The following is a 14,210-nucleotide window of genomic DNA, read 5'->3' as shown; positions in this document are numbered from 1 at the left end:
GGTCTACCAATACCAGTAAAATTTCATGATACTCTGTTACCAATAACAATTTCAATACCAATTTCGATTTCCAAAAACATTTTTTAACATGATTTTTTTTTTTTTTTTTTTTTTACTTTATTTTATTGAACTATTTAAAAAAAAAAAAAAAAAAAAAAAAAAGTTATTATTGCTAACTATAAGTGAATACTTTAAAACATGTAGCATGTAGCATTTAAATATTCATAAATTATGTAAACATTGCTTTCTCTCTCTTTATTCCTTATACGACCTTTTAACTCATAGAGCTGGAGCCTATCCCAGTTTCTTAGGCTAGAGTCAGGGGAAAGCACCCTGGACAGATGGCTAGTCCATTACAGTTCTCTCACACACACAATTTTTGACTGTCCAATTCACCTAACTTGAATGTCTTTGGACTATGGGGGAAACCGCAGCACCCGGAAGAAACCCACGCTGACACAGGGACAGCATGCGAACTCCTGGCCACCGTGCCACCCAAACATTGCTTTAAAAAAGTTAAATGAAAAGTCAGTAATAAAATAGAGAGCAAAGGAACACATTACAAGTTGTAGAACAAAGAGTGTTTGTAGTAACATAGGCTTATTAAAGTTACTAAACATACTCAGCCAACACTGATTGTCTTGTCAACGTTGCTGTGACCGGTCTAATATCAGTCTTCATTTACACTACCAGTGTTAATTTTGACAGTATATCTATATTCATATTTTAGTCATCGGAAATTGTTTTAGTTTTAGTCTAGTTTTAGTCGACTAAATCTACTAAAATCTAATTTAGTTCAATTGTAATGCATTAAGTAAGCATTTCTCTAACAATACACAAATCCAATACACTGATCTGATATTCTCCAAACTGTTTACGTTCACTTAAGGCAACCAACTGTACTTTACTCACCATAGCAAGTTTAGTTAAAAGTTTTAGTAATTTTTGGTGTTTGTCTTTTAGTTTTTGCATTTAAATGTCTATATAGTTTTTTTTTTTTTTTGTTTTTTTTAATTACTCTATTTTAGTTAGTTTAATACATCAGGTTAAGCTAAAGCTTGGAAACTTGATGAAAGAAAATAAGTTTACATTTTTATATTTTATTTATTTTTTATTTCAGTTCACGTTTATTTCAAGTAATGAAGATTTTTTTTTTTTTTTTATGGTTTCAGTTTTAGTTAACTATAATAACACTTATTCTTGTAAAATATATTGAATAATATGTCAAATAATATTCTTAGTCTTCCTTCCTGTGACAGAAGATACAGTAGTTTACTATGAATTAAATAGAAATTAAATTAAATACAGCTTATTGTGTAGCTAAACAAAACAATAATGTCCAGGAAAAAATAATAATTATAAACCATCCCGAAATACACCATGACTCTTATTCTAAAATGTCTGCAGCCAACTCATGAGGGAGATAAAATATGCATTCTTACAACAGTCTGAAACATATTACCATATAAACATTGTGTAGTAAACATTGTCATAATTCATCAACATTAGCTTATAAGCAATCTATTGGCATAAACGTGCGCTGTTCATTAATTGCGAAGCAGTCTGAAGTGCTGCTGGGCGAGCCTGTAGAGCGCACAATAGCGCCGCTTTTTCCCGCGGTTAGATCAGCACATTACACTTCAAATGTGCGCATCTTCTACACAGGACAGCATTCCTGACTGGATATCTTCCCAAATTGTCCTTCTCTATCATTTTCGTCTCGTTTTTATTTGTTGACGAAAATTCTAGTAGATTTTAGTCATAGTTTTAGTCATTCAAAACGCATTTTTATTTAGTCATCGCCTCGTTTTCGTCCGTGAAAAAATGTTGTTGACGAAAATTGACAAATTATTCATCAACGAAATTAACACTGTACACTACAAGACTGAATGCACATGTATTTTGACGCATCTGATTCTTTTTTTATTCCATTAATTGATATGATTATTATGTTAGTCATCAGCGGATTCACTGCTATGCTGTGTGTACATGGCTATTGGTCCTTTTAGCCATTGTGAATGGGTTATATATAGAAAGCGAGCAAAAGTGGTTCCTTTTGTAATCGGTGAAGCTGTCACTCATTACATTGATTACAAGTTCATCAAGCTCACTGACTAAGTTCTGCACATTTGCAAAAATAACAGCTATAAAAATAAGAGCTATAAAAAGCTCTTATTACATCATGTCTGCCCTTTGTTGGTTATAATGAGAGGATTCACAAGCATCACAAACTCAGAGTTTGTGATGAGCAGATATGTCTGTGATTGGCTACAGCTCATTGCTTCAAGAAACACATTGTAAAAAAAAGTTTGACGCTCTTCACACAGTGCACACACAAATACGCGTGGGAGTGTTTGGAAGCATCCAGATATGAGTCGGTATGAAATGAGTCAGTACCTTGTACTTCTGGTACTGCAGAAAGACTGGCATTATTTTTTATTTTTAAATTTCACTATGAACTTTAAAGTACAACACTAGAAGTATATGAGATAGAAAGTATAAAAGAAGTGTAATTGATAGAGAGCAGCCTGACAAAGCATCAGTGGCTCAAGGATTGGCATGAGTTTGGGGTGGGACTGTTTGTCCTGACCAATGGCAGATGAAATATCTCTCTAGATAGCATGTTGGCACATTAAAGGTTCATTCATGATGTTCACTCAACCAAAACCAAATGCTTAGGTTTTTAAGGCACATGAATATAAGAAAAAGACAACAGAGCACTTCTATCAGGTGGCCTAGGGCCATCTGGCCATCCTTATTGTTGAGTCCTGACATATTTGTCGTACATCTAACTGTCACAGCCTTGTTTGTTTTTGTCAAACTAAATAGGGACATTTCTCTTCGTAAGATCTAATTTTCTCTCTACGTATGAATTGAACTTTTTTTTTTTTTTTTTTTAATCTCAGAAATTCTGTTTCTGGCACTTTCAATTATTTTCTCTTCCTGCTCCATCCAGAGCACCTCAGACCAACAACTTTGATTTGTAGTGTGCATCCTTAATAGTTGAACTAATCTTGTGCAAATAAACCAACCTAAAAAAAAAGTAGTGACTGCTCCTTCCAATTTGAGGGATCACTCTACAATTAGGAAAGAAAGAGGGTTTAAACCAAATGCCACATCTTGATTGAGCTTTTGACATCGACCTGCATGTTTATGCCACCTTTCAGATAAATGTTGCCGTGTATTTGAGAGGGTGCTGTGTGGTTTCTTATAGGGTTATTTGCCAAATGCCATTATTAGGGTAAATCATTGCTTAGATAAAGTGGGAGTATTATTTCATCAATGGCCATGGGTTGCTATTATTGAAATGAGGTTAGTTGTTTTATTGTGAGGGTGTGGTTAAAGCCTTGCTCAACCTTGTTGTACTAGTCATTCATCTCTTATTCTGTCTTAGGTTTGTTTATTTATGAACTCTTACGGTAATATTATACGTGTTGTTTTTCTCTCCCTTCCACTCTCCTGTGCCTGTCTTCACCTACAGGATCAGTACGGTAACTATGTGATCCAGCATGTTTTGGAGCATGGGCGTCCAGAGGACAAGAGCAAGATAGTGGCGGAGGTCAGAGGGAAGGTCCTGGCTCTGAGTCAGCATAAATTTGCAAGGTCAGTCAATTTTCAGGACAAGAAATTTTTTTATGGTATTACTGTAAAAGACAGTTATTTTTTTTCAAACAACAAAATCAAGCAATTAACAGTAAATAATCCCATATTTAGATTGTTCAAAGATACTGTTTCCATCCAAAGTTGCAAATTTAACTTATGCACAAAATTTGAATATTGCATAAAACATTTGCAAATAAAGCACTGTTCCATCGCATTTGTTCATGAAAACAAAATTGTTACTTCCTGGGAAATTGGTGCAAAATATCTGTAATAAAAATGGCTATGGCTCTTTTTTTGTACATCATAAATGAGCCTCAGCGCTCGCTGTGCAATGAAATTGGTCCACTGGTTAGGCTTGTTTTCCGATCACACATCAAAGTTTTTTTTGTTGTTGATAAATTAATTCTCATTTTGATGAACTGATGTTGATTCTTAAAATCCATTTAAAGCAATAGTAAATGTGTTCTGAGTTTGTCACACCACAGAAAAATGTATTAATCACCCAGCCAAATTTCAATGTAAAAAAAAAAAAAAAAAAAAAAAAAACCCCACAAAGTAAATGAAATAAGTTATCAAAATCTTAGGGAAAAAAAAAAAAAGCAGTATTCTCTGCTCTCAAATGCTGGGGGCGTGTCCGCTGTCTGTGCTGAAACCACAGCCACTCACGAGAAAGCTGCTGTCTCTCTCAATTTACTTGTCTAATGAGTCAAGCATACTGATTAGTGGTTCAACGGATCACAAAACTCACGATTCGGATCATATCACGGTTGTTAAGTCACGGATCGGATAATTTTTCGGATCAGCACCAAAAAAGAAAATAGGGGGGTGGGGGGTAGCTTTCTATTTATTACTTAGCCCACTTTAACTACTCCGATACCACAGCAGAAACTACTAGCCTAACTAATACATTATTAAAGGCAAGTGAACAGACTGTAAAAAGAACAAATACTGTACACCAATTACAAGCATAGATAAATACATCATAAAGTTACAAATAAAGTATAAGGTCTAACTGTAGTATTAATTTTCGTGTACAGAAATGTAGTAATTAAATGTAAAATGACACTGTTCACTGTATAAATTTAATATAGATTAATCTTTGTTAAAGCTGTGTTTTGCTGTTTGATTTACATGACAGACAACAGCAGCTATTTATAGGTTGCTGTCACTTTAAGAGTAAGACTCCATGCACGCAAACATTCGATAGATACACTTCCGAATTCTCACCTTGTTCACTTAAGACATAACCGAATGTGTTTACGAGAATACTTGCCGAGAGGGGTATTTTGACTGGCGTGTATGCGTCCATCCAAGTGCATTTAGGACGCGAAAGAGAAATCAATTTGGAGTTCGCGAGCTATCTGAAACGCGCCTCTCTCTCTGTGTGCACACGCGAGCCTTGTATGTATGTGCGTCTGTGCGCACCGATAACAGCGTGGCGTGCGATACCAAATTAAATCCTCTTTTGCCTCTTCTAGCTCTGGAATGGTTTTATATATATTTAATCTGTAAACTAGCAAGACAAAACACGTGCAAATAATAACCTTTCACTCTATTGCGGTTAAACTTGTAATTGATCCGCGAATCACATGCGTGCCGAACCGTGGGGCTTGGTCCGTACGGATCACAGATCAACAACGATCTGTTTAACCACTAATACTGATCCATTATGCACATAAACAAAAGAATCACCTTATAGGTGAAATACACCTTATCCAGGGAGCAATTAGGTGCCTTGCTCAAGGGCACCTCAGTTGTGGGTAATGAGAGCCGAAGAGAACGCTGTTCATTCACTCCCCCCACCTACATTTCCTGCCGGTACTGAGATTCGAACCCTCAACCTTTCGGTTACAAGTTCGACTCTAACCATTAGGCTAACGAACTGCCCAGTTGATCAATGAGCAAAACTTTGCCTCCCATCCAATAAATCGCCATAAGCTTTGTGCTTCATTACTTTTGATATGAAACAAAGTCTCAGCTTTCAAATTCTGTTAATTTATATAATGAAATTAAAAACAATAAATACAGTTTCTGCACTCTTAAATGTGGAGTGACTGAAGTTCAAGCTGTAGCGCCTCAGTTCAAGCAAAGCAGCAGCATGCAACTTACATAAACTGATCATCTCTTTCGCTTTATTGCTAGTTATAGCATGAAGTAAACATGAATGATCATCAGATGGCATGTTAAAAGATACAGTACAACTTGCCAAAATCCGTATTATCTCTCAGGTAATCGCTCTATCATACATTTTTAGAATTTATGCACATCTTTGTGTTTCCCTCCAATTCACATAAAAAATTTTGGAAACATAGCTACTGTGATAGGTGAAATCACTAAAAGAAGTAGCTTTCAAAGTCGTTATATTGTTTATTCTTATATATTATATTGTTTGTATTCACAGTTTCCCATTCATTAACTTGACTGTGGCACAAAAGGTCTTTAACATTGTTTTGTGACATTGCTTTGGCAAAGTATTTGTCAAACGAACTAAAATTTAAAGCACATTATGGCTTAATCCCCTTATCAAATCGCAAAAGGCTGTGACTTAAAGGGTCATGATATGTACAGGCTGCACATCACTGAAAACACTGAAAGCACACAAATTTAATCGAGAAGTGGAAATTGTTTTTTGCATTTTTCTGAGCATTTTTCGTTCTTCTGGGTTGAAAAGCAAAGTCAAAGCAACATCACAATCTGACGTAGAAGCGTGCCAAAGCATGCATCCAGAGTGTGTGATTGGCTGCTGGGGCTGGACAGGCACGATTCTACATCATCCGGTTCTGAGCACTTCTCTGCATTCTTCATGAGAATGAACCAATCACTGCACTGTATTACGCATGAGATCGCATTGCAGCGGAGAATTCAAACAACATGTAACAACATGCGGAGCCAGGTCCAAACACAGCACAAATCAGTCATATATGAAAATCAAAAGCAGCTTCAAACACTGACTTTAAAAAAAAAAAAAAAAAAAAAAAAAAAACTTGTTTAACAAGAAATATATATATGTGCTGTCAACATTAAGCGATTCATTTTTTCCAGTTTAACGCGTTAAAAGTATTTAACGTAATTAACACAGCATCCGTTTTTTTCTGTCATCCTTTGTCTAGCATTACAATATATGATCACGCTCTTATTCATGCAAATGCTTTTAAACCATTTAAGCGCTCCAGATGAGAAAAAGAGAATGCGCTGTCTGTGAATGTCCTGTCCTGTCACACACACGACGCACAAAGACGCGCGCCAGTATTGTGTGCCAAAACAGCATGCCAGTTCTGTCACGCTTGAACGAATAATAACACACAATAATGCCAAAAATGTCTGTTTTGTCGAGTATCCTCATTAGAGCAGCCTTGAATGAGTTAAAGCCTTAAACGAAAGTAAAGAGTTGTGAGAAAGTGGGACGCATGTCAGATCTGCATCATGTGCAGCAGCGGCAACTCTTAAAGTGACTGCAACCAAAGTCATTGAAGATAATGAAAGAACAAAGGTAACGGAGAAAATTACTCACTAAAGAATTTAACTAAATTACTCACTGACTAAAGAACTTTTGTAGCTTTAATAATGATTAATCTATATTTAATTTAGGCTATAACTGTGCAGACTGTTTGATAACTTTATTCAATTTCTGTATTTTTCCTATTTGTTAGACAGGTAGGAAGGAAACAGGTAAATATGACATTTATTATGGGTTTATGTGAGGATTGTTCACTTAAATAATAAAAAAAGATAGCTTTCAATTACACTGTAATGTTGAATGGCTATAATTCATGTTTAAAATTGGGGGGAAAAATCAATTTCATAGAGACATCAGTAGCAGTATTAGTATCAGTGATACTGGCCTTCATTCATAAAAAAAGATGCCATTAAACAAGTATTTAAAATATGCTGTCTTTGTTGTTGTTTTAATTTGGAGATTAACTGTGAAATTATTACATTATAAAATTTATTAAAAACGTATAAAAACTAGTGTTTTTAATTGCGATTAATCGTGATTAATCAGAAAAAAGTGTGATTGAGTTAATTTAATTGACAGCACTAATATAAATATATATATATATGTGTATATATATATGTATGTATGTATATATATATGTATATATATATATGTGTATATATATATATATATATATATATATATATATATATATATATATATATATATATATATATATGTATATATATATATATATATGTGTATATATATATATATATATATATGTGTATATATATATATATATATACACAGTATCTCACAGAAGTGGGTACACCCCTCACATTTTTGTAACAACATTTCTGTGACAACACTGAAGAAATGACACTTTGCTACAATGTAAAGTAGTGAGTGTACAGCTTGTATAACAGTGTAAATTTGCTGTCCTCTCAAAATAATTAAACACACAGCCATTAATGTCTAAACCGCTGGCCACAAAAGTGAGTACACCCCTAAGTAAAATTGTCCATATTGGGCCCAATTAGCCAATTTCTCTCCCCGGTGTCATGTGACTCGTTAGTGTTACAAGGTCTCAGGTGTGAATGGGGAGCAGGTGTGTTAAATTTGGTGTTATTGCTCTCACTCTCTCATACTGGTCACTGGAAGTTCAACATGGCACCTCATGGCAAAGAACTCTCTGAGGATCTGAAAAAAAGAATTGTTGCTCTACATAAAGATGGCGTAGGCTATAAGAAGATTGCCAAGACCCTGAAACTGAGCTGCAGCACAGTGGCCAAGACCATACAGCAGTTTAACAGGACAGGTTCCACTCAGAACAGGCCTCGCCATGGTCGACCAAAGAAGTTGAGCGCACGTGCTCAGCATCATATCCAGAGGTTGTGTTTGGGAAATAGACATATGAGTGCTGCCAGCATTGCTGCAGAGGTTGAAGGGGTGGGGGGTCAACCTGTCAGTGCTCAGACCATACGCCGCACACTGCATCAAATTGGCCTTCATGGCTGTCGTCCCAGAAGGAAGCCTCTTCTAAAGGTGATGCACAAGAAAGCCCGCAAACAGTTTGCTGAAGACAAGCAGACTAAGGACATGGATAACTGGAACCATGTCCTATGGTCTGATGAGACCAAGCTAAACTTATTTGGTTCAGATGGTGTCAAGCGTGTGTGGCGGCAACCAGGTGAGGAGTACAAAGACAAGTGTGTCTTGCCTACAGTCAAGCATGGTGGTGGGAGTGTCATGGTCTGGGGCTGCATGATTGTTGCCGGCACTGGGGAGCTACAGTTCATTGAAGGAACCATGAATGCCAACATGTACTGTGACATACTGAAGCAGAGCATGATCCCCTCCCTTCGGAGACTGGGCTGCAGGGCAGTATTCCAACATGATAACGACCCCAAACACACCTCCAAGACGACCACTGCCATGCTAAAGAAGCTGAGGGTACCTAAACCCTATTGAGCCTCTGTGGGGCATCCGCAAATGGAAGGTGGAGGAGCGCAAGGTCTCTAACATCCACTAGCTCCGTGATGTCGTCATAGAGGAGTGGAAGAGGACTCCAGTGGTAACCTGTGAAGCTCTGGTGAACTCCATGCCCAAGAGGGTTAAGGCAGTGCTGGAAAATAATGGTGGCCACACAAAATCTTGACACTTTGGGCCCAATTTGGACATTTTCACTTAGGGGTGTACTCACTTTTGTGGCCAGCGGTTTAGAACCATCCGCGATCGATTAACTAGTGGAAGATCTCCCCTGGCACTACGCGTTTCGTACCTGCTTGTTCTGTGCGCGAGAACTGTTTACTCCCGCTAACATTTCCATGTGTGCTGCAGAGAAGCAGTGAATATTTCACAAAGAGCGCTGCATGTTGCAAAGTCACAAGGCGGCGCTGTTGCGCGTTCTACACTTCTACAAGCTCGCGCAACAGCGCTTCAGACTGCTTCAAAATGATTCTCAATCAATGAAAAGCGCAGATGTATGCCAAACGATTGCTAATGAACTCAAGTTAATGAATTATGACAATGTCTACTTTATGGCCTTTATATAATATTTTTTAGACGGTTGTAAGAATCAGAAGGGTCAGCCCGCATTTCAGAATAAGAGTCCTGATGTATTTCGGGCTTGTTTATAAATGTCACACACTAAGTTTTTTTTCTTCTTCTTCTAGGCATTATTGGTATTATGGTTACACAATAAATTGTATTTAATTTTATTTACATTTAATTCATAGTAAATTATTGTAGTCTCCCCCACAGGAAGAAAAGACCAAGAACATTATTTGACCTGTATATTATTCATTATATAAATTTTACTAATAATTTGTCCCATTCACTGAGAGAGACACTATGACATAGCAAGGAGAACGTAGGAAAAGGATAACCATTTAAATGCTGTAATTTTGCATAATTTACAATGCATAAAAATGCATAATATTAATATGTAAATAAATGTAATAGTATGTTATGTAATTAAAATTAATTTCAATAAATAAATATAGCTGCAAGCAGCGATGGCGGGCCCAAGCCCGGTGGCACCGCCACCCCGGTGGCTTCAGGGCAACTGTGCATGGCGGGCAATAGGAATTTAAAACGGTTAAACATAAAAGGACTATTTCAAAGTCATTTGAATACACCACATTTACTGCAGCAGTTGGTGCCCATATGATCTCACACACACACACACACACACACACACACACACACACACACACACACACACACAGAGACAGAGACCCCCCCACACACACACAGAGAGAGAGAGAGAGAGAGACTGTGGGTGGAGAGGGGTAGGACAGAGAGAGAGAGACAGTGTGAAAAATCCACATTCAAACCAAAATATCTCACTTCCTGTTGGTCGGAGCTAATGACTGTAAATTATAAAGTTGTCCGGCTTAAAGAGAACAATATGTGTACCGAATTTGGTGACTGTAGGTAAAAATAACCCCCCCACTTTTGTCAAAAGGTGGCGCTACTGAGCCCCTCCACCACACCCATTTCTAAGGCTTTGTCCATGTCGACTGGTCAACAATATTGATGTGTGTGAGTTTCATGCAATTTGAAGCATGTTAAGAGCCTCAAAAACACTCAAGAATATTATTAAAGTTTGACATGTTGCCATGACAACAATATTGAAGATATCACAAATACATTCACAGGTCTACATCTGCCATGTTTTGACATTGTGATGAAGTTTGAAGGAAATCGGGTGGAAAAAAAAGAGGGTGATCTCAAAGCATTTTGAAAGTGACACACTTCCTGCTGCCAGTTGGTGGCACTGTGACTTTGACTCACAATAGTCACATCCATGTGATCGGACTCCTACAACAAACACACAGCTGAAGTTTCATAAAAATCAATCAATATATGCAGAAGTTATAACACACTTCCTGTGTACCTTTTCTCGCCATAAATTCGTTGCCTCGCCACGGCCAAACCGTTCGCGATATCAAAAATCCGTTGGCAATTTTACATCCTCAATGTCTTGACTTCATGCTGACCGAGTTTGGTGGTGATCGGATGAATCGCCTAGGAGGAGTATATCAAATTCCAGAGCATGTGTTTTTCAAACAACCCGTAATAGCTGACTTCCTGTTGGTGTGGCGTATAACTTAGAGCACGAAAGTTGTTAGGCCCGATGAGGTCTATATGTGTACCGAGTTTCATACTAATACGTGCAAGCGTGTTTGATATATGGCCAAGTTTTCGGACTTCTTTCAAGGGGGCGCTGTCGGGCGCTGGTGCAAAGTCTGAAAACCAACAGGAAGTCAGATATTTTGAATTTTCTCTGCAAAATTTGTGCACTTTTTGCCATTTCCAGACGTTGTACTTTAACGAACTCCTCCTAGAGCTTTTATCAGATCAACATAATATTTGGTCAGTCTAATCTAAAGGCCTTTGCGACGTTAAATTGCGAAGATCTAGAGTTTTTGCTGGAGGGCCTGTCTGTGGCGGCCTGACAAATTTCGATGTTTCGCCATGAAAAAGGAAGTTTATGTAACTCGGGTATACAAAGTCGGATCAGCCCCAAACTTCACATGTGTGATAAGAGTCCTGGCCTAAAGACATCTATATGCCAATATTCAGTTAGTCATAGCGCCACCTGCTGGCATCAGAAAATGGCATGCTTTACACTGTAATTCACTCCCAGAAAACACATTTCAATATGCCACAAAGTACCAAACACACCAGAAACGTGTTAAATCATGCAACACTTGGCTAAGTGCTAATGTATGCGATTAATGCCACGAAACAGGAAGTTGTTGTAACTCAGGCATACAAAGTCTGAACTGCTCCAAACTTCACGTTTAATAATAGTCCTGGCCTGAAGTCATCTACATGGCAATATTCAGTAACAGTCAAAGCGCCACCTGTTGGCAGCAGGAAGTCTGGCACTTTGAAATGACTTGGCCATAATTCTCCTGTATTTATTCCCTTACATGCATGTCGCCCACTGTTCACTGTTTTCCTAAGGCCGCCAGGTGGTGGTGAGCCCGGGTGCGAGGGCCCTTTCATCACTGCTTGCAGCTTTAATTATTATTATTATTATTATTATTATTATTATTATTATTAGGGGCCAAGCACCAAAGGTGCGAAGGCACCTATTGTAATCGTTAGTTAGGGGCCAAGCACCGAAGGTGCGAAGGCACCTCTTGTAATTGTTAGTTTTCTTATTATTATTCTTCCGCTCTGGAAGTCTATGGTAGCCCATAGAACCGTATGCTAAAAAGTTGTGAAATTTGGCACACTGGTAGAGGACAGTCTCAACTGTGTCCATAGCAAATTTGGAGTCTCTAACTCAATCCCTCTAGCGCCACCACCTGTCCAAAGTTTCACTCATGTTTATGCTAATAACTTTTAAACCGTAAGGGCTAGAAACAAAATTCGATTTTTTTTTTTTTTTTTTTTTTTTTTCGATTCGATTGCACCATGTGACATCATTTTCCCACCATTTAGATTTTTCCAAAAAAGCTACTTTTTCGAATTCCTTCTAGGCCGTTACTCCGATTTTCACGAAAATTGAATCAGATCATCTTCAGACTATGCTTGCAAATAGATCCATCCGTTCTTGAAAACAACACAAATAAATTTGATGAAAAGCTCGCCAAATCAGACTTGAGGCTATATCTGCAAAACGATTTATCATATTCTGACCAAACTTGGTACATGTCATCACAAGCATGACCTGAGGCAACATGCAGCGTTTCGGCGGAGTGCCACCTACTGTTCCGGAGATACGACAAATGGATAGTTTTGCTCATAACTTCTGATGGCTTTGTCCAAAAATCATAAATTTGGACTCGTTAGATTCGGGGCATAATGCCGAGTCTCATGATATTCGATTTTACCATATCGGCCATTTTGGCTGTCGGACATTTTGAATTTTGTGTTAAAATGCTATATTTTATAAACGCATTAGCGTATCGTTACGAAACTCGGTGTGGGACATCAGCACAAGGCCCTGAAGGAGCCTGAGAAGTTTCGCACCAGCGCCACCTAGTGGTAAAATCATATATTCAAATGCTTATAACTTTGGGTGCGGTCGACCCATTTTCACAGGAGTCCAACGATACCAAACATGTTAGGTTTCGTCTAATGGTTTTTTCGCCATGTTGAATTTTGCGAAAAACCTACTTTTTCGAACTAGTCCTAGATGATTTGTTTGATTTTCATGAAAATCAAATCAGATCATCTTCAGTCCATGCTGACAAAAAGTTATCAATAGCTTTCTGGTAAACTTAACCGTTCTAAAATAACATGCAAATTAATTCAATGTTAGAGCACCCAATTTGGACTCAAGGCTGTATCTTGGACCATACCACATTAATTTGGTCACAGCGTCACCTATTGGTCGAAATTGATAAACCAGTAAATCTTTATTATTGACTGTATATATCATTTTTCAGCTCTTTTGCCTAAAACGATCTTAATAGGTCTTTAATTGCTCACTGTTGCAGTTGGTCTGATGCTCCCAGCCATGTTGGCTGGCTTGTTGTGCCTCTTTTGCTTGGCCCCGTAATTGCTGCTTGCAGCTATATTTAGGGGCCAAGCACTGAAGGTGCATAGGCACCTATTGTAATCGTTAGATTTATTTTTATTTTTTCTTCTTCTTCTACTTCTTCTTCCGCTCTGGAAGTCTATGGCAGCCCATAGAACCGTATGCTAAAAAGTTGTGAAATTTGGCACACTGATAGAGGACAGTCTGAACTGTGTCCATAGCAAATTTGGAGTCTCTAACTCAATCCCTCTAGCGCCACCAGCTGTCCAAATTTGCACTTCTGTTTATAACTTTTGAACCGTAAGGGCTAGAAACAAATTTTTTTCCTCTGATTCCTTGGCTCAAGCCAATTCGATTGCACCCTATGACGTCATAAAAATTTTCCTGCCATTTTGATTTTTCCGAAAATCCTACTTTTTTTAACTCCTCCTAGGCCGTTACTCTGATTTTTACGAAAATTGAACCAGAGCATCTTAAGACCATGCCAACAAAAAGTTATCAAAAGCTTTTTGATAGATCCATCTGTTCTCAAAAACGGCACACATGAATTCGAAGAAAAGCTAGCCAAATCAGACCTGAGGCTACGATTTATCGAAAAATGGCTATTTTTGCTTATAACTTCTGATGGGTATAATTTCTGATGAATTTGGTCTCGTTAGATTCGGG

At 37.8% G+C, this 14,210-nt stretch overlaps 3 protein-coding genes across 8 annotated transcripts in view; 1 reads left to right on the top strand and 2 right to left on the bottom strand.

Annotated features, from left to right (window-relative positions):
* Positions 1-14,210, bottom strand: part of LOC127502714 (DNA polymerase zeta catalytic subunit-like) — an 845,784-nt gene that overhangs the window by 666,783 nt on the left and 164,791 nt on the right. The window lies entirely within an intron of this gene.
* The window catches only part of LOC127502738 (uncharacterized), a 237,575-nt gene that overhangs the window by 199,702 nt on the left and 23,663 nt on the right, over positions 1-14,210 (bottom strand). The gene's annotated exons all lie outside the window — the stretch shown is intronic.
* Positions 1-14,210, top strand: part of pum2 (pumilio RNA-binding family member 2) — a 129,877-nt gene that overhangs the window by 99,775 nt on the left and 15,892 nt on the right. For all 6 annotated transcript variants that reach the window (XM_051875978.1, XM_051875976.1, XM_051875977.1 and 3 more), the window contains one exon: positions 3,482-3,603. In XM_051875978.1, coding sequence (XP_051731938.1) covers positions 3,482-3,603 — 122 coding nt within the window. The remainder of the gene's footprint in view (positions 1-3,481; positions 3,604-14,210) is intronic.

The sequence above is a fragment of the Ctenopharyngodon idella genome, chromosome 20, assembly GCF_019924925.1.
Source record: "Ctenopharyngodon idella isolate HZGC_01 chromosome 20, HZGC01, whole genome shotgun sequence".
NCBI classification, from domain to species: domain Eukaryota; kingdom Metazoa; phylum Chordata; class Actinopteri; order Cypriniformes; family Xenocyprididae; genus Ctenopharyngodon; species Ctenopharyngodon idella.
This window is presented reverse-complemented; position numbering and strand designations above follow the sequence as displayed.